The sequence below is a fragment of the Chiloscyllium punctatum genome, chromosome 8, assembly GCF_047496795.1.
Source record: "Chiloscyllium punctatum isolate Juve2018m chromosome 8, sChiPun1.3, whole genome shotgun sequence".
Classification (NCBI taxonomy): Eukaryota; Metazoa; Chordata; class Chondrichthyes; order Orectolobiformes; family Hemiscylliidae; genus Chiloscyllium; species Chiloscyllium punctatum.
In genome coordinates this window covers 4,060,196-4,077,808 of record NC_092746.1, presented here as the reverse complement: position 1 = coordinate 4,077,808, position 17,613 = coordinate 4,060,196, and the positions used below count along the sequence as shown (strand labels likewise).

At 40.0% G+C, this 17,613-nt stretch overlaps 3 protein-coding genes and 1 long non-coding RNA gene across 9 annotated transcripts in view; 1 reads left to right on the top strand and 3 right to left on the bottom strand.

Annotated features, from left to right (window-relative positions):
- Nucleotides 1–682: 682 nt before the first annotated feature.
- On the bottom strand, nt 683–3,636 carry hoxa1a (homeobox A1a). Its single transcript, XM_072575068.1, has 2 exons — nt 2,331–3,636; nt 683–1,886 (listed from the first exon to the last, which is right to left on the bottom strand). The coding sequence occupies exons 1-2, from the start codon at nt 2,977–2,979 to the stop codon at nt 1,534–1,536; spliced, it is 1,002 nt and encodes a 333-aa protein (XP_072431169.1). The 5' UTR covers nt 2,980–3,636; the 3' UTR covers nt 683–1,533.
- On the top strand, nt 2,865–12,427 carry LOC140480336 (uncharacterized). Its single transcript, XR_011961261.1, has 3 exons — nt 2,865–3,392; nt 6,565–9,743; nt 12,267–12,427. It is a non-coding gene; the product is annotated as an uncharacterized lncRNA (long non-coding RNA).
- Nucleotides 6,900–9,493, bottom strand: hoxa2b (homeobox A2b). Its single transcript, XM_072575067.1, has 2 exons — nt 8,570–9,493; nt 6,900–8,047 (listed from the first exon to the last, which is right to left on the bottom strand). Exons 1-2 carry the CDS (start codon nt 8,919–8,921, stop codon nt 7,308–7,310), a joined length of 1,092 nt encoding a protein of 363 aa, XP_072431168.1. The 5' UTR covers nt 8,922–9,493; the 3' UTR covers nt 6,900–7,307.
- A 344-nt stretch (nt 12,428–12,771) lies between the features above and the next one.
- Nucleotides 12,772–17,613, bottom strand: part of LOC140480328 (homeobox protein Hox-A3) — a 44,278-nt gene continuing 39,436 nt past the window's right edge. For all 6 annotated transcript variants that reach the window (XM_072575066.1, XM_072575065.1, XM_072575064.1 and 3 more), the window contains 2 exons: nt 17,004–17,576; nt 12,772–14,413 (listed from right to left, as the gene is read on the bottom strand). In XM_072575066.1, coding sequence (XP_072431167.1) covers nt 13,641–14,413; nt 17,004–17,460 — 1,230 coding nt within the window. In that variant the 5' untranslated portion in view covers nt 17,461–17,576 and the 3' untranslated portion in view covers nt 12,772–13,640. The remainder of the gene's footprint in view (nt 14,414–17,003; nt 17,577–17,613) is intronic.

The window sequence follows — 17,613 nt, the reverse complement described above, 5'->3', positions numbered from 1 at the left end:
CACCATCGACTTTTGCTATTGACACCAAACTGCATCTAATCATGTTTCTGAAGCAAATGCCAGTGACATTCTAGTCACGCGGCGTCAGCGGTCTGTTCGGTCAAAACAACTCGAGAATAGTTTAGTTCAGAAACTTGTTTCGATAATCTTGCGTTTTGTTTCCATTTCTTACACTTCGTTTGTTGGAGTGTGAATGTGAATGCAGTGAATTCTTTGTTGCCTTTCTGAAGCAAGGCAAGTTGATGACAACCACTGTCATTGAGAGTGCCCTGTTTACATATATGTAAATAAGCTATTCAAGGTGAAAAGGTCAGTATATAGATGCACTGTATGAGGCATTTAACGTTACTTTAAAAGCTTCTTTCAAGACTCTCAGGTTTTTGAACAAAATAACTTGTCTCATTTGACTTTAGATTCAGTTTAGTTGAAGCGGTGAACATGAACTTCATGAGTTCTCTCTGCTTTATCTATTTAAAACCTGAAATAAATGAAACTCAAATAAATAAATGAAATAAATAAGATGTGTTAAAAGTGTCCGGGATGCGAAGGACGATTTTGAACACTGTTGATGAGTATGTAAGTTCATACAAAGGGTAGAGAAATTGTAGCATGCTTAATATAACGTACATGCAACTGTAACAGCACAGAGAAACGCAGCATTTTAATATAATTTATTATTTGGACCCGTAAATTCTGTCCTGGATTTCAGTCACAGAAAATCTCAGAACTGATTCAAATCACGTGCTGATTGTATAATACATTTAGTCACACAGGAAAACTGATAAAACTCAGCAATGGGTTAAGTACACACTGACAGCATTGTCTCATGCAAAATTCCGCACACAAATAACAATCGTTTGGCCGTAACTTACATTGACAGGTAGTTTATGAAATCAAGTCCAACAAATATCGGAGTAAACATGATCATTTTGAGGTATTTTAACAAGGTGCTACTGCTGGTCTTGAGACAACCCATTTACATTGGAGGGGGGAACACATTTAACATTGTTTTAAGTTATACATAGCCCAGTGCAATGGTAATTTCTGTACATATAATCTTCGTCAGTTTCAGGAGAGCTCTCCTATCTACTCAGCTCCGCTTTCTGAAAGTACAAGAAACATTTAACGTATATTTCGAATCATTGATAACACTTTGCTTATAAAAACTCTACAGCTATGTCATATTATGGTCTCTGGACCCTGGCTTTCAGTATTATTTTTTTAGAAAATACTTGTAAAAAGATAAAACTCTTGACAAAATATATACAACCAGCGCAGCTTACAATATATGCAACACATTATTAAATTAAAATAGGACAATTATATTATACAGTAGTTGGTTCTCAGTGTAAACACTTCTATAATAGTGCACCTCTGGTACGTTTAGAGATTGGCAGATTCATTTCCCCAAAGAAAATAAGTTTATTCGGAGTTGTTACCGATAAATTTGTGTCTCATTACATCTTTCCCTCTTAACTTGACACAACTATCAAATGAATTGGTTTCCAGTTTTGGGGGTTACTGTGGAATGTTTCAGCCTGAAGTATGAATCGTTTCTGAGGTAGATGATGATGGGGAGGGGGTCGACGAGGTAGAGTTCGATTTGTCTGAGGTGTCTTCTGTGTTCGCTTCGCTCCCAGGAGTGGCCGGAGAAACTGAGGCGAAGCCCTCCTTCTCCCGCTTTTTCTGCTTCATCCGCCGATTCTGGAACCAGATTTTTACCTGGGTTTCGTTGAGTTGAAGGGCAGCCGCGATTTCCACCCGCCTGGCCCGCGTCAAGTACTTGTTGAAGTGAAACTCTTTCTCCAACTCGGTTAGCTGCTTAGTGCTGAAATTGGTTCTCACTGTATTGGGCTGACCGACAAAACCATACTCCCCCGCCTTCCCTAAATCAGTGAATAGAAAGGAGCACACAATAGGTAAGTCAGGCAGGGATTCTTACAGGTAAGCTGTGACAATTGCTTGGGACAGCCGGACTCAGCTCACTGTATGGATAATCAATCATTCCCATTTCAGTAGTTTGGGAATGTCTTGTCATGAAAAGCCGAAAAGGATTACACTACAACTGTTGCATGTCATCAGTTAGTTGATGTTTAAATTATGCTTCACACGCTGCTGATAAGACTGGAAAGGAAAGAATAGATGAAAAAAAAAGACAATTTGGACGAAAGCTGCGGCCATTCGATCATCTTAAACAACGTGCAACAGATCATGATTTCTTTCAATTCGAGTCTGACACGCTCTCCCCTCAACCCCATCTGCTAGTATCGGTTTTCACCTGATAATGAATTACCTGTGGAAAGGAATTGCACCTCGAAAATAGAATTTACCTGTTTTCGGAGGGTTCCTCTTCACCTTCATCCAGTCAAAGGTCTGTGCTGGGGGAGGGGTCTCAGCAGACGGGGAGCAGCAGGCTTCCTGATGGCTGCCGTGGGCGGGGGACGAAGGGTGACAGCCTGCAACTAAGGCTAAACTGGACTGCTGCTGCTGCTGCTGCTGCTCTTGCCTGTATGGGTGATGGGAATATTGGCCTGGCCCCACCATCCCACCATAGCCGTGCTGATGCGGGCTGATGGCTGAGCCAATGTTCCCAGGGTAGACAGCAGGAGCACACTGAGGGTACCCTCCGTTACCATCCGCCTCTTGGTTCAATGAATAATGATGATGACTGTAGCCTGTGCTAAAGCTCTGGGCTGGGTATCCTGCTCCACAGTTGGGGTGGGCACTGTAGGATATGCCCAGGTTGTTGTGGTGTGTATAGCTAGTCTGGTGATGATTAGGAGGAGGAGGTGGAGCACCTATTTGGACACTTCTGGCCACGATGTAGCGCTCATCAGCGGTGCAGTTATTATTACTAACGGCACAAGACTGATAAGTTGCAATTCCTGGATCTGCATGGTAACTTCTGGAAGAGCAGGCCCCAGTGTCTCCGTTAATGATGGAATAGTCTAGGAAGGTGTTCATCCTTGCATTGTCCATCTGTCACTGGGGTATAACCAGCATATAAAGTCCACCAGCCTGGATGGACCGTGCCAACTTGCCCACTTCCTCAATGGGGCTGAAAGAAACTGATATCAATATACTGGCAAGTGTCGCCACGTGACCAAACCCGCCCAATCGCCGGGCTGCCTGTGAAGTTTGCATGCGCTTGCTGCTGATCGATCACCGTTTTACTTGCATTGAAATTACAAACGCTCTCCCATCAAGGTTACGCGCATTATTGGCCCTCGAATGCATTATACTTCAAAGCATGCCCGGCAGAATGCAGCAGGAATTGGTTCAAGATGCACGTACTGTTTCTCTTCGGACCTGCAGCGCCATTTAAGAGTTACCGCGAGTCTGCAATGGGGAGAAATAGCCCGTCCCGTTCCGCGCAGCAGCTTCGCTCTCAGGTAGGTCGCTGGATAAATATCTAACAGCCAGACCCTGTAAGGGTAAGGGGAATGGCATCGGAGTGCTCCACGACAAGCAAGGAATCCGTGTCACTCTCTGGTCTCTCTGCTGTAGCATTGTGTGTCCGTGAGAGCGGTGATTTGTTTTTCATGCTGTGATAGTTATACGTAGGTCGGGGGAAAGCTATGCAAAGCGGATCTGTTGGGTGTCAGATCACTTCGTGCACTTTAATGAAAGAAAACCCAGGTAGCTGCTGCAGAGCTGTGTTGAGTTCAGGCCTATGCATATTATGAACTGATTATACCCTACCCAGTGCAGCACAACTGTGAAGATGACCCTGAAAACAAAAGGGTAAGATGATTGATTGGACGACGGGGTTTATGGTGCAGAGATTTGTATTTAAGCTGTATGTGATATGGTGCACTCTTGTAAAAGGAGGCGCCATGCCTTTACTGTGCAATAATGTCACAAGGAAACATGCAACAGCCTATCAAGGCCTGGCCTTTGCCAGTCCTCAGGTTTCTCGCTATTGGCATGGAAATGAGCAGGCTTTTCAATCGAACACAGGCTGGCGGGAGCATCCCCTCACTATAGGGTTTTGGGCAGCCAAAGTGTCTTCGAGATCATATTGGCTGCCTGCCTATTTATGCTGGTTGAAGCGGGAATCAGACGGGTTGTGTTTCATACCGATGTGAATAATAACAATCCTTGGCTGAGGCATAATGTAACCAAACATGGTCGCTTGCAAGGCGCTGCCACCCATCTGTCAGCTTCCTGGAGAGACCTATGCGAGCAGTCAGAGCCGGTGGTGATTTCAGATCAATCTTTTGCACATTACAGAGTGACGTTGGTCAGGCTTAGATATAGCAATTTACTCGGATTAGTTAGTTACGCCAAACGGTGGTTCCTAACCCTACTGTAAACCTGTAAGCCAGCACTGTGGAATGATGATCACATGTGGAACAAGGAGATTATTTAGCCTTTTAAACATTTGACGCCCAATTAATTAAAGTAAATGCCTCAATAAAATAGAGGGGGATCTATTTTAAGTACTGATCCACGTACAATGGAAAAGGAGCTGAAATTTGCCGTGTGTGGTCTGAATGTATGTTCATTACTACATTGATTTCGTAAAATTGGCAAAAGAGAAATTACCTAAAATTAACTCGCAAGTTTTTTTAAAACAAAATATACGTCTGGCCGTTGGCGATTTTATCAGCCTTATCTATTGATCAATGCTCAGGAAAATCCCAGTTTTAGATTCAAGAGACCAATGAACTATTTACTTTAAGGGTAAGCAAAAACAATTGCACTGAAATGAATTGCAAAGCTCGAAGGGACAGAAACCTTTGTTGTTGAGTGTTATGAAACATCTCTTGTTTGTGTTCACAACGGTAATTTTATCGAGAAACCTCGGAAATTGATTTTTCGCCATATGAGACATCAGCTATAAATCCGTACAGTCGTCCCACTGTCCGTATGTTCCTTAAGTTAAAACAAATGAACAGATTTGCATTCAGCTCCGCCATCTTTATTTCCAGATCTGTATACACAGTGGCGGAAAGTGCTTGCTGAAAGAAAATCTGGATTGAATCGTTTTCAACAACAACAAAAATGCCTTTTTTGTTGTTTTTCTTTTTTGTTACAATAAAAATTCCCTCTCCCCTCCTCTTTCCCAGAGGAAGTATTCTATTGAGGGGGCTTTCCCAGTTCTTCCCTGAGCAGTCAGCCCCATCCCCACCCCCCCACCCCGAACCCCGGTAAAACCAAGGCCTGGCTTTGAGCATTTTCGGTTCATCGCCGTCGCCATGCGCCGTCCAGTGTGGCCTGAAAGCTAATGGTTCTGAGGAACCGGGCTATTCTCTTCCATTGTGCTTTCGGGGTAAAGACACATCTCCTATAGCAAGCTGCCCATGATGTCGTGTGAAGACTTGTTTTAATCGCGACAAGATATCGACAATGTGTCACTATTTGCCCGTGCGGTTTGTTTTCAATAAGGAAGCATCGCCTTCCCTTTACACAAGATTACAGCGGCCTGATAATGAAATTGATAAAATTAAAGAAAAAGCCTGAGCACAAAGCCAGTAAATAGTATGAAGTTTAAAAAAAATCTTTCCCATGACTTCTGTGCTTAATGATTAAACTATTGGACCTTTAGGCAATCATTATAAATCCTCACGTAGGGAGATTCAATTCGAAGGAAGAATCAGTAGCAGCAGTGGAAAACGCTGTGCTCTTTATATAAAACAGTGAAAATGAATTACGACTCAACGCCTACAAGTTAGAAACTGACAGGGGTTCCCTGGTCCAGGCAAATACGTAAGATGTTTTTTTTTCCGTATGTACTGCTGCGATTGATCCATTTGATGGCATTCTCATTTGTAAAATAGCTTTGATTTATGAGTTTGGGAAGAATTACCTCCAGAGCTGTTCCTGTCACTGCTTACGCAAAAGCCCAACGTGCTTTTATAAATGGCAACACAAACACACCGCCACTAATAGTGAAAGTTCCTGATCAATTGGAAGAAGCGTTGCAACGTGTTCCTCGGGCGAGGGGGTGTAGAAGGAGTGGGATGTTAGAAGAGGCATTAAAACAAAAAAAACCTGCCGCTTAAAAAGCCTAGCACACAATGGGAATGCATTCCTCCAGCTGCTATTTCACTTACACAAATGCAATGAGGAAGCACAGAATGCCTTGTGTTTTATAAAATATGGGTCAAGATTTACGATCATGTCTTCTGGAGACTTTTGTTTTCAAGACAAAAGATTGTGAGCGATTAAAGATTTTGGGCTGAAAAGAGACTTTTTAAAGCGGCTTTCCCTTTTTCTTAAAAACAAGGTTTGACTTCATTTGTATGAACCTGGATTTCGATATTAAACGCTATTTCGATACGAGTTGTAAAACAATAAACTACTTAATAAGGCTGAAGATCCTTAGGATCAATTTGTGTGTGTGTGTGTGTGTGTGTGTGTATGGACGGGGTTTAATCTGACTCGATGTAGTAAAACACTTGGAATTCTATGTTGCTGATACTGACTGGCAATAAGGGAGATAAGGAATTGTGGAATCAGCAATAAAGATTAGATTCTGACATCTATAAACAAGAGGTTTGTTTAATAGCAAGCACACGTGAACATGAACACTCCTAAACTTTTCCCCTTCTTTCCTAGATTTTCTGAGTGCTGACAGATGTGTCCATGGGGTGTGAACTTAAGAAGATTTTTCTTCGAAATGTGATTACTTACTTTTTGCCTCTGTTCCGTATATTCTATTGAAGTGTTAATACTAAAATGTAGCGGCGCATAGTTTGTGTAAGTTAATAAAGGCATTATTCATTGACTTTTCCGGAGCTTTGGTAATGTTAGTGGAAGCTTTAAAACACAACTTTATTGCTGTTTTTGTAGAGTGGTAAAATAAAGATCCTGGATTCTTTTATTCTTCTTCTTTTTCTTCTTCAATAAATACTGCTTTGAAAAAAAGTAAATAACGACACTGACCAGACTGCTCAATTTTATTAATGCATTTATGTGGAAAAAAATGGAATTCATTTATTAAGTGAAAATAGACCTGAGAAAGAAAATGCTTCAGGATGGCTACCTGTAGCGTATAAATGATTTGCTCTATCAAATTATTTATGACAATGTACCTTCAAATAATACAAAATGAAAAGAGGGTAGAGATCGGTAGATTTCTATGCAATAAATTTCGTCAGGGACGGGTGTAGTGCTGATGACGGGTTATAAAACACGGGACATTAGTCCAAAGACAATATCTAACTTTTGCAATTATAAATGGTCTCGAACACATTCAAGTTGATTAAAAGGGAAAAAAAAAATACTGACCATTTGAAAAGAACTGAAGGAAAGGAAACGATTTTAAAAGAAGGCATATTCTGCTCACACCGACTTTTCAGTTAGTAGTTCAAATGCTGCAAATCGATTGTGGTTAAAGTATCCGTAAAAAAGTCAAAACTGTCAGCAGAAAGATCCACAGGGCTGTCGAGGGAACCTGGCAAACTGGGCGATACTCCATCTGAAAGCTGTAAGCAGGATTCTGTGGAAAATACGTTAAAATCCTGTAAAGAAGGGACATCAAGGGCCTCTGGACTGTTATTGTTCAAGCCAGCTGCACAGTTCTGGGCCATTGTTGACAGGCAGTTTTGAACAGTGGGTGACTGCTGGTGAAAATGTTTTAGATTTTTCTCATTGCTGGGTAAAGGCGAAACTGGGAAACTTTGGGATTCTCCATTGTGTAAATTGTGCGCCTGCTGTTGAGTCAGTGCATTGGTTTGAAAACCATAGCCTTCCCTGTCCAAGAGAGCGCCTGTAACATTGTTGTTGCCTTGCTCAAAGAGTGACTTCTCTTCGTCATCCTCAGTCTGCCCACTGTCCTCCAAATTCTTAAATTTGCCATCGCCGTTTTGGTTTTCTTTGCACTGGGTCTGTCTTTTGTGTTTCATTCGTCTATTTTGAAACCAGACTTTCACTTGCCTTTCAGTCAAATCAAGCAAAGCAGCAATCTCCACCCGTCTGGGTCGACACAGATACTTGTTGAAGTGAAATTCTTTTTCCAGCTCCAAAAGCTGTGTATTTGTATAAGCTGTCCTTAACCTCCGCGATCCCCCACCTGTATTATCCTGAATTTCATGAGTTTCTACGAATAAAAGGGGAGTGGAAAACAATATTTAAAAGAGTTTGTAGTCACTTGAACCAAAAGTAGATAAAAATATACACTATTCACTGCAACAAAATGGCCGCCTGAATGCAGTAAACCCCATTGTTTCAATGACTACGGCTGTGGCGTCTGCCACTTGCTAAAATATTAAAGATATTAGAAGATACGCGTGCACCAAAGCCCAATCTTGCAGTAAAGTTTACCGCAGCCATTCCACATTTGGTGAGCTCTGCATCAGCTGCTTTACCACGAAAGTGCGCTCATCTATCACTCTTCATTACTGTCAAATATCAAAACTCTAGGATGGGGAGAGCACAGAAGGTCATTTTCTGACTAGCTTGGCAAATAAATCATCCTCCATTAAACAAGTTGGCAAAAGTACTTCGATCTCTTCATTATTAACTAGCAACAACAACAACAAATAAACTGATTCAACAATTCATGCAAATAAGCGAGATTAAGTTAAGAGAATAATTAGAAATGAAACGTCTTTGAGCTGACCTCTCTGGGAAAGGCAGGATGCTGCGGCTCCTGAAGAAGCAGGCAGGTGATTCTTCTTGGAGTTTTTTTTCTCTTTCATCCAGGGGTATTCCGGTGGTAGAGTCGCGGCTGGTAAAGGGCTTGTGCCATTTGGGCTCTGTTTTGGCCGGTTTTGGCGAGGGTGACTGCTGGGATTCAGGCTGGGGATGGTTTGCTCAAAAGGAGGAGGAATCACTGTCGAGTGTGAAAGCGTCGAGTTCTTGATTGATGAACTTTGAAATGTATCACCGACAGGGGGAAAAGATGTCAGGCACTCAGCAAGCGACGGCTGACTATTGATAAAACCAATTTCTCGTTCAAATTCGTAATTCATTGCCGTCTCCACAGAACGTTGGGGGAGAAAGTTAGGTGTTAGTTATTTTTTGGCCCGTTTAAAAAAAATAAATATCGCTGCTGGTTTTTTTTTTCTAATTCACTGATTACAGCCGTATGGGGACCGTGCTACTATTAAACTATTGAATTCATGGAGACAAGGTTGAAATTGGACCGAATTCGCTGTCACATGATTGCGTCTGCCCAATGACAATTTGGGGTTTAATCAAAAGAAGGCACTGTCTATGTGATTGATCCAAAAAGTCGGAGAGAAACGCCTCATTCAAGGCCAGCAGTGTTTTGATTTCCACTTTTTTTGATCCATCTTCCCATAATAAATGTGAAAAAAAGATTTTTTAAATTTTAAAGCAAGTAGAAATCAGTTCATTCGGCCTTGCCTCTTTCTTTCTCTCTTCCTCTCTGTCTCCTGGACACTTGCTGGCTCCTCTTTCTCTCTGTGTTATCGACTGTCATGAAGACGACTAGCACCTCACAAATCATCTTGCACCTAAATCTGACGCCTAGAGTCATTAACAAAGTAATCCATTCATCTTCAAAGTTTTGACACTGGACCCCAGAACCCAGCCACATAAGAAGTTACACAGACGAAGCTACAGCCATTTGCTTCATGTTTTCGTTGGGAGTTTGGTCCCCCTATTATCATATTTGTACAGTACCGGACTTTCTTTGATTATTGTGCTGTACGAAGGCAATAATTCACGCAGGAGGTCGAATATGGCGGTGATTCTGGATACTACACTATATTATTTTTATAACCGTTTGTTTATGACCAACGAAAAACGCAAAAGGCGTATCTCTGAAGGTAATGTATTCTCTTGTGTTTTGTGAAATTTGTAACGTCTAAAAATTAACTGCGGGTGGTAATGGATTGCGATGTTTAAATTACATGCGGAAGCACATGAATAAATGCACCAACACATATATATTATATACAAACAGCATAAAACGAAAGAGTTTGAATATAACCTGGCTTTGCGTGACATGGACGAAAAATTAAAGCGTGCTTTTATTTTCCCAAGCTAAAATTTCAAATTCCTTTTTAAAGATCACACTTCTATTTAAATTGTGGAACAGTGTGGGGACGTTGGCGGGGATAGGGGGTGTGATCCTTTAAACAAACTTACGGTGCACTTAGATTCGTTATGGCCTTGCAGTATTTACCAAATATATTCGCACTTAAAAAGATTCTCAACATCAAGGGATTTTATTGAACAGGGTAATATGGAAATAGCGGTGGTTTTCTGGGCCTCCGTTTTGCTTATACCGCAAACAAAGCTGTAAGGAAGTATGTGTCCTATCAATCTTGTTCGGCAAAAGCTCTGACAGGTTCTGGCCCCCGAGAAGACATTTAAAGCTTCTCTGTGCAATGTCGAATACCATCAGCTAGAGACTGAGAACACTGCTTCCTCCTTTGAGTAGTTACAAAAAATATTTTGCTTATCATCAGAACATAACTTATGGTACTGAACTAATAACGCAGGAATAGGGTGAGTTCAGAGAAAATATTAAATGATCATTGAATCATTTTGACCAGCTTTCCCTCTGTTAAGTTTGAACTGTAGGTTTTCGTGCTAAGCTGCAAATGGAAAGGTCTTTAGCAATTAAATGGAGCTTTTGTATGTGAAATATGTGTAGGTGTTTGCGTTCTGAAGATTTTCACAGCTTTTCTGTTGCAGAGGGTATGTGGGCGAAAGCAAAGCGCATTTGATTCAGTTTGCTAGCAACATAAAACAGAATGAAAGTGAAAATGATGTATTTTAAGATACAAAAATGTCATTGCTATTAATACTTTTGCTGCTTGGAATATTTAGGAAAGAGACACTCATCCGGCTGCGAATTCTTCAGTTCTGCAATCTATACGGCTTGAAGAAAACGTTTAATCATATTCTGGGCTGTTTACATAACATAGGAAACGCTGCTTAGATTATTACTGTTTTGCGAGTAAATTCTTGTGTTCTGAGAGCGGTTACGTAAATTTATGTTGTTTCTTGAGAGCAAGCTTTCGAAATTGAAAATGTTACTCCGATCTATCAGTTAAGGAAATTAATAAACACTGAGTAAATATGACAATTATAGGGCATGTTTCGTTGCAAGTCAATCTTTGGAAACATGGTAAGCTTGTCAACTAACTTCTTAATATTTCATTCTGCATTCTTTCCGAGAACGTCTCAGTTAGACTTTTAATAGCGGCCTCGTTAAAGGTTTTTATTTTGCCGATACAGTAGAGAAAGAAATTTGACTGGTCCAAGCTCACGAAATAATTTCGTTCATTCTGCATGTGTAAATTCAGAGCTCCTTCATACATGTACTGTGATCCATATTATGCTTAGGTCGCATCATTCAGTTTGTCAATATGCATTTTTATTGTGTCACTTTCGTAACTGCGAGTTGAGTAAAGAAAGTCTCCTATGTAGTTTGGACAGTAAGATAAATTAGACTGCATTTCCTTTGGGAAGCACTGACAGGGAGTATGTCGACAACATGGCGTCCCCTTGCTCGGCACTCAGGTTCTGCCACATGGAAATTATTTTTTTTCTTTTAAAAAAAACATGATTACTAAGGGTAAGCTTTCCTCTTTCGATTGTCTCGCCATTTAGCAAGCTCGTGGTTACTGTTTCCAATGATTTGGGGACGTATCTAAAACTATCCAAAGACATTTGATTTTTACTTGATGTTTCAATTACTGTCAATGCTATGTAGTCTCAAGATATTATTTTTAAATCAATAATCTGGATAAGGAAAAATTCTTAAGCAACGATGCTGCCGTTGCAATGGAAAATCATCACTACATGTTCACTTTGAGCTCGAGTCGTTGGCCCTGGAAATGCGGACTCGGAGTTCGTATTGAAAAAAGGATTTGATCGTTGCAATTATCAGAAATATTTATCAATGTTGAGTTGCTGAATACTTTATAAATTGCATTTAATACTTCCACCAAAGCTGCTAAATTAGTGAAAACAAACCCGAAGTGGTTCATTTTATCTGAAATTACTGGGACATTTTACAAAATCTAACGGACATACATTTTTCATATATAAGTGAATGTTCTTTCGTACTTTATTTGAAATAGTTAACTATTAAGAGGTAAATAGCTTTTTAAAAAAAATTGCAGTGATCTAAACACACATTCCCAACGCCTGATATTTTCTTTAGAAATCCAGCTGAAATTGCCTTTTTTGGTTAGAGTTGAGGTGCAAATGGAACCTGTCGGAATTTTAAAGCTATTTTTCAATCGTATTGCTTAATCAGAAATCAACTTAAAATTATTAATTCGAAGTACTTCTGAATCTTGACGTTTTCTCCTCTTCTCTCTCTGCATGTACAGGATTCTTTGGAAAACGGTCCAGGAGACGGCGGCAATAGTAATGATTTCGGTTGGCAAAGCATTGTCTATCCAGTGTAATATGTGTATCTTTTATATGTAACTTACATGTACAGTGAAAAAAAACAATTCGTTATTCATAATTAAAAAAACGAAGCCAGTAATACCTTCTTGTAAATCTTTTCATTTTTGACGGGTTTTTTTTGGGGTGGATGAGGTTGAATGTGGTGGTAAGGCAGAGGGGGCTGGGAGTGGGGGATCTGAGTCTTTTTCTCCCTTGGCCTCAATAAATGCAGCATTGGAGACAGATGCAAGCCACATGATAATGGATGATGTTACAGTGTGGGGGTTGAGGCACTTGGTTATAGCCACACAACACAAAGGAACCTGACTACTGAGCTGTGTGCTATGCTGTGTATTACTGAATGAATTTACATATTTTGCAAATATTTTAGAAGAAAAACATACTATGCAATTCGTCGAAATTAACACTACAAGCAACACAGTATTGCTGACAAAAAAATTTATTCGTCAGAACTAGCTGTTCAACGGATATCTCATTTGCAGCATGGAATGCATACCTAAAACAAAATTGTGGCAATTTTGTGTTCCATTTTAAGAATACTACAGTTACAGACTAAGTCCCTTTTCTTGGCGTTATTCCCACAATTGACCAAATTGCGTTTTTCATGAATACATTACTAACAGAAAACTACTTTTCTGTGTATCTTACAGGAATTTAAAAAAAATATTTACCATGACTTAAAACACAAGGCTGAACAGAACCAAGTAAATAGTCAATGTACAGTTCTATTTATAAATATGCGTCAATGGGGATAAATAATACTTTAAACACTTAGAATATTCTCCTTTGCAAGAGCAAATAAATAAATTTGAATGTTCACCAGCATACATACATACTGAAAGATGGACAAGAACTCTTATTTGCCCAGGGGGACCCTGTACAAGCGCTTTGATCTTGTTGAACTATTCAATGTAAAGAAGTGCAATATAAACCATTTTACCATTCCTCGTAAGGAAAAATAAAGCACGAACAAATTCACGTTTAAGTTTTTTTTAGAAAATTTGTTCATATACCCTGTTCCATAAAGTAGAAGATTATATATGCAAAGTTCTGTAAGCCTTAGTACTTCACTTCTACTACTGAATGTTAAGGCTGGAGTCCATGAAAAGAGCAACCACTAACCAGTGACAGAGCAATGCAAGCAAAGATTGGTTGTCATTAGGTACATTACATGTAAACTATAAGGGTTGATACTAAAGCAAAAAGGGACAGGTGGAAGAGGGGATGTAATCATAGATAACATGATATAAAAGCATGAGAAACTGATAGTCCACCAGGAGCTAACTGGTCCACTACAGGTGGGTCAGCTTGGGTGCTTCCTGAATTCTTCCCTGAGAAGGATGGTGTGAAGAAAGGTCTGTATAAGTGGGATGTGGTTCGCAAGGTCCATGGTGATGGTTGCTTGTCATTGGCCCTGCACTGTTATAGTCCATATTTCCAGAGGAAGGATGACCAAGGTGGGTTAGGCTGAAAAGGGAAGGCCCAGAGCTTGGCATGGATTCCACAAAGTTTCCTCCAACATAGACTGGGCTACCCTGTAAATGAGGAGTTCCATAGCCACCATTGCCTTGAAGAGGGTGTGTGTCATACTCAGGCGTCACAGCTGCAGTCCCAGCATACCTCTTCTGTGGAGGTGGGCAACTGTTGAGGGGCCCAGGATAAGACGTAGGAATAGCATAGGCATTTTGATGAGGTTTACTGAAGGACGTAGGCGAGTGTGGGTCATATGGAGCACTGGTTGTCAAGGAATGCATCGAGTTTACATATCCTCCAGCAGCTGATGGTGGGATGGGGCTTCTACAGGGTGACTGTCCACCAGAAGAAGTGAGCATGCCTTTCGCTTTTTGATCCTTTTTGTACTTCATTCTCCGATTTTGGAACCAGATTTTAATCTGTCTTTCAGTGAGGTTTAACAGGTTGGCCATTTCAACCCTCCTTGGCCTACAAAGATAGCGGTTAAAGTGAAACTCCTTCTCCAGTTCTACCAGTTGGGCACTGGTGTATGCTGTGCGTGCCCTCTTGGAGGCTGGACCCGGAGGACTCTTTTCACCAGCAGAACTTTCAACTGGAGATAAAGAAAACAAAGTTTCCATCAGTCATTGGGAATTCTAGATGTTGCAAATATGTCACACAATGTATAGAATAAAACTCTATGACATTGCCTGAATTGTTTTCAATAACTTACATTAACATATTAATCCAAAATCATAACTACATATTCTCTATTTCCAAAAATATATGTAATTTTACTAATTTCTTCAGCTATCACACTTAATAACAGAGATATGATCATGCACAAACCATTAGCTATCTCAACTAGAATGTTCTGTTTTGAATCAGGAATGCCAAAACAACACACCAATTTGATTTGTGTTACAATCACTAGAACCAGCATTTTAAAAACAGTAATATATTCAAAGAGCATTGTATTGGCAGCTTACATAGATATCTAATTACTAATTGGGGGCATTTTCTTAAACGTAAACCTGACTTCTTTGTTACCTGAATCAACTTACATGCAAATGTAAGCTAACAAATATGACTGCCCTTCCCCCATTCATAAGAATTCACTCCTTTATGCCACAATTGTATCAAAAATGATAAGAAAGATCATCTTAAAGTGATTGTGTGACAGCTAAGAAACATTTGACGAGCAATATTTGATTATGTGCCAACTACAAGTACTGGTGAATCAAATCTTCTCATCATAATTTTGAAGTAAACATGGCAAATGTTGGAGACACACAGCAAGCATCTCTGGAGAGAAATACAGAATTAAGATTTCAGGTCATTAGAACTGGAGAAAACTTAGAATGTAATATATTCTTTTAAGTGAAAGGGAGAATGTTGGACAAAGAATTAGCTTAATAGCTATTCGTCTATAACTTATCCTAGTACTGAGGAAACATCACCAATCTGAAATGTTAACACTGATTCTCTTCCCACAGATGTTGCCAGGCCTTCTGTTTTCTCTAGCATTATCTGTCTCATTTCATATTTTCAACATCTGAATATGGCATGTTTTGAGTTATGTTACCCTAACTAATTGGAGTCCACAGAATTATTATAGTTCATACAAAATTGATGACAACTAGTTATGTACATGTTCTGAGTTAATATATGTATCTCTGTGAATTTAATTTGAATCCCACAAATGTATATCTGATATTTAACCTCACAAAATCATTTTGACCAATACAAGCAGTTCACTTGTTTACAACTCACTTCTTTTATCAATTGGAATCATTTGCATGCATAAATTTCCATATATGCAATAGACACTACAACTTCAATTCTATATGTATCCTATTAAAACTAAGAATTCAATATATAATATCACTTCAGTCCAAGCCTTGGTTTTTATATGTTTAGCTGTCAATGAGTGAAATGTAAGCACATTGCTAGAGATTTGAATGTTTATGTTATGTGAATACATCACATCTCCTTAGATCTATATCATTATATTAGGGTGGTGCTGGGAAAGCACAGCAGGTCAGGCAGCATACAAGGAGCAGAAAAATCAATGTTTTGGGCAAAAGCCCTTCATCAGGAAACTTTTGCCTGAAACGTCGATTTTTATGCTCCTCGGATGCTGCCTGACCTGCTGTCCTTTTCCAGCATCACCCTAATCTAAACTCTGGTTTCCAGCATCTGCAGTCCTCACTTTTGCCTATATCATTATATGCATATGCAAAACATCAATGGTTCTCTGGGACTTTAGTGACTTTACCTTTTTTTAAATAAAGCGTCATTATTATATAACTGGGAAAGTTAAAATAAATGTGGGTTTTTTTTAACTTGTCATGGGACATGGGTCCCACTGGCTAAGCCAGCATTTATCATTTTCCCTAATTGCCCGAGGGCAGTCGTGAGTTAAACTATTTCACTGTTCAGATCATACCAGGTAAGGTTGGCTGATTTCCTTTTCTAAAGGACATTAGTGAACCAGATGGGTGTTTTCAACAATCAGCTGTGGTTTCACGGGTATCATTAAGGTAGCTTTTTCATTTGAGATATCAATCCATTTCATTTTTTGCCACAAATGCATTGGAATCCTTGGCCTCAGAAAATTTGCCTGCAGCTCTGGATTACTAGTGCAATGACATTATTCCTACATCACCGGCTCCCCATTTTCTACCAGTGAGAATGTCCATTCATAAGGACGGGTGCTGGGCGAGGGAAAGGGAGAAAGAAAGGGAAGGGCGAGGCAGAGAGAGAGAGAAGAGGAAAGTGGGAAAAAACGGGGCTGGGTGTATGAAGGATACAATGAAGGAGATTGAAATGTCTATGTAAATATGTATAAATATGTTGCATCTCCTTAAATCTATACCATTATATACATATACAAAACACCTATGGTCCTCTGAGACACACTTGTCCAACTGTTTCCTGGTATTGTATAGTTTAATTGTCTAACTTAAATTGAATACATATTAGTTTCATTCTTCGTTAATTAAATGCCTTATGATTGTTTGATAATGACCCATATATTATTTTAGGTCACTGTTCCACAGGATTGAAAGGATTTAGTTGTTCAGATATTATTGAGATGAAGGTAATGCCTATATAATTCAACTGGCTCAATTAGCAACTTCACTCACTGTAACAATGCTATGTCAATTGGTAATCAAAAGGTTAGACATGACATTTTATACCTGAACTGGAACTGCTGGTTTTTTGCTTGGCGTTTTGGCGCGACTCTTTCATCCAGGGGAATATTTGTTTACTGATAGTTGTTTGTGAGGTAAGTGTAGGATTTTTGTTTGTGCTGGACTGGGTCGAGTTGTTGCTGGTATTCTGGGGTGGTGAGACAGATGGTGGTGGTGGAGGAGGTGGTGGCTGCTTCTGTTGCTGCTGCTCTGCAATGGCTGCGTGGTGGCTCGGTTGACTGGCACTGGTTCGCATGCAACTTTCATTGATATCGTTGGGTTTGTGATGGGGGACAGTGTTAGCCGGTGACTGCAGAGAGCAGGCCGGCCGATGATAGTCATTTTCCACATGAGAAGAAGGCGGATATTGTTGCTGACTGGCATTGTAGTTAAAACCATTTGTTCCTTGGTATGTGTAACCTCCGAAAATTGCAGAGCTGTCGTAGTATGTCGCTTTTTGCATCTCGTTGTTTCCCAATATTTATTTCGCAAACTGACAGGGTCTTGACACCCTTATAGAATAACATTGGCACCCTGTGTCACGTGACTCTCTTCTTCCAATGGCCTCTTCGGGTAGACCTGGGGTTACAAGAAACAAAACCATAATGGCGAAATG

What these genes read in the sequence shown, in the direction of transcription:
- hoxa1a (XM_072575068.1), bottom strand. Translation starts at nt 2,979, where the DNA reads ATGGACAATGCAAGGATGAACACCTTCCTAGACTATTCCATCATTAAC. An exon ending in GAGGAACCCTCCGAAAACAG is followed by an intron (nt 1,887 to 2,330) that starts GTAAATTCTATT and finishes TCACTGATTTAG; the next exon opens with GGAAGGCGGGGGAGTATGGT.
- hoxa2b (XM_072575067.1), bottom strand. Translation starts at nt 8,921, where the DNA reads ATGAATTACGAATTTGAACGAGAAATTGGTTTTATCAATAGTCAGCCG. An exon ending in ATCCTGCCTTTCCCAGAGAG is followed by an intron (nt 8,048 to 8,569) that starts GTCAGCTCAAAG and finishes TTTTATTCGTAG; the next exon opens with AAACTCATGAAATTCAGGAT.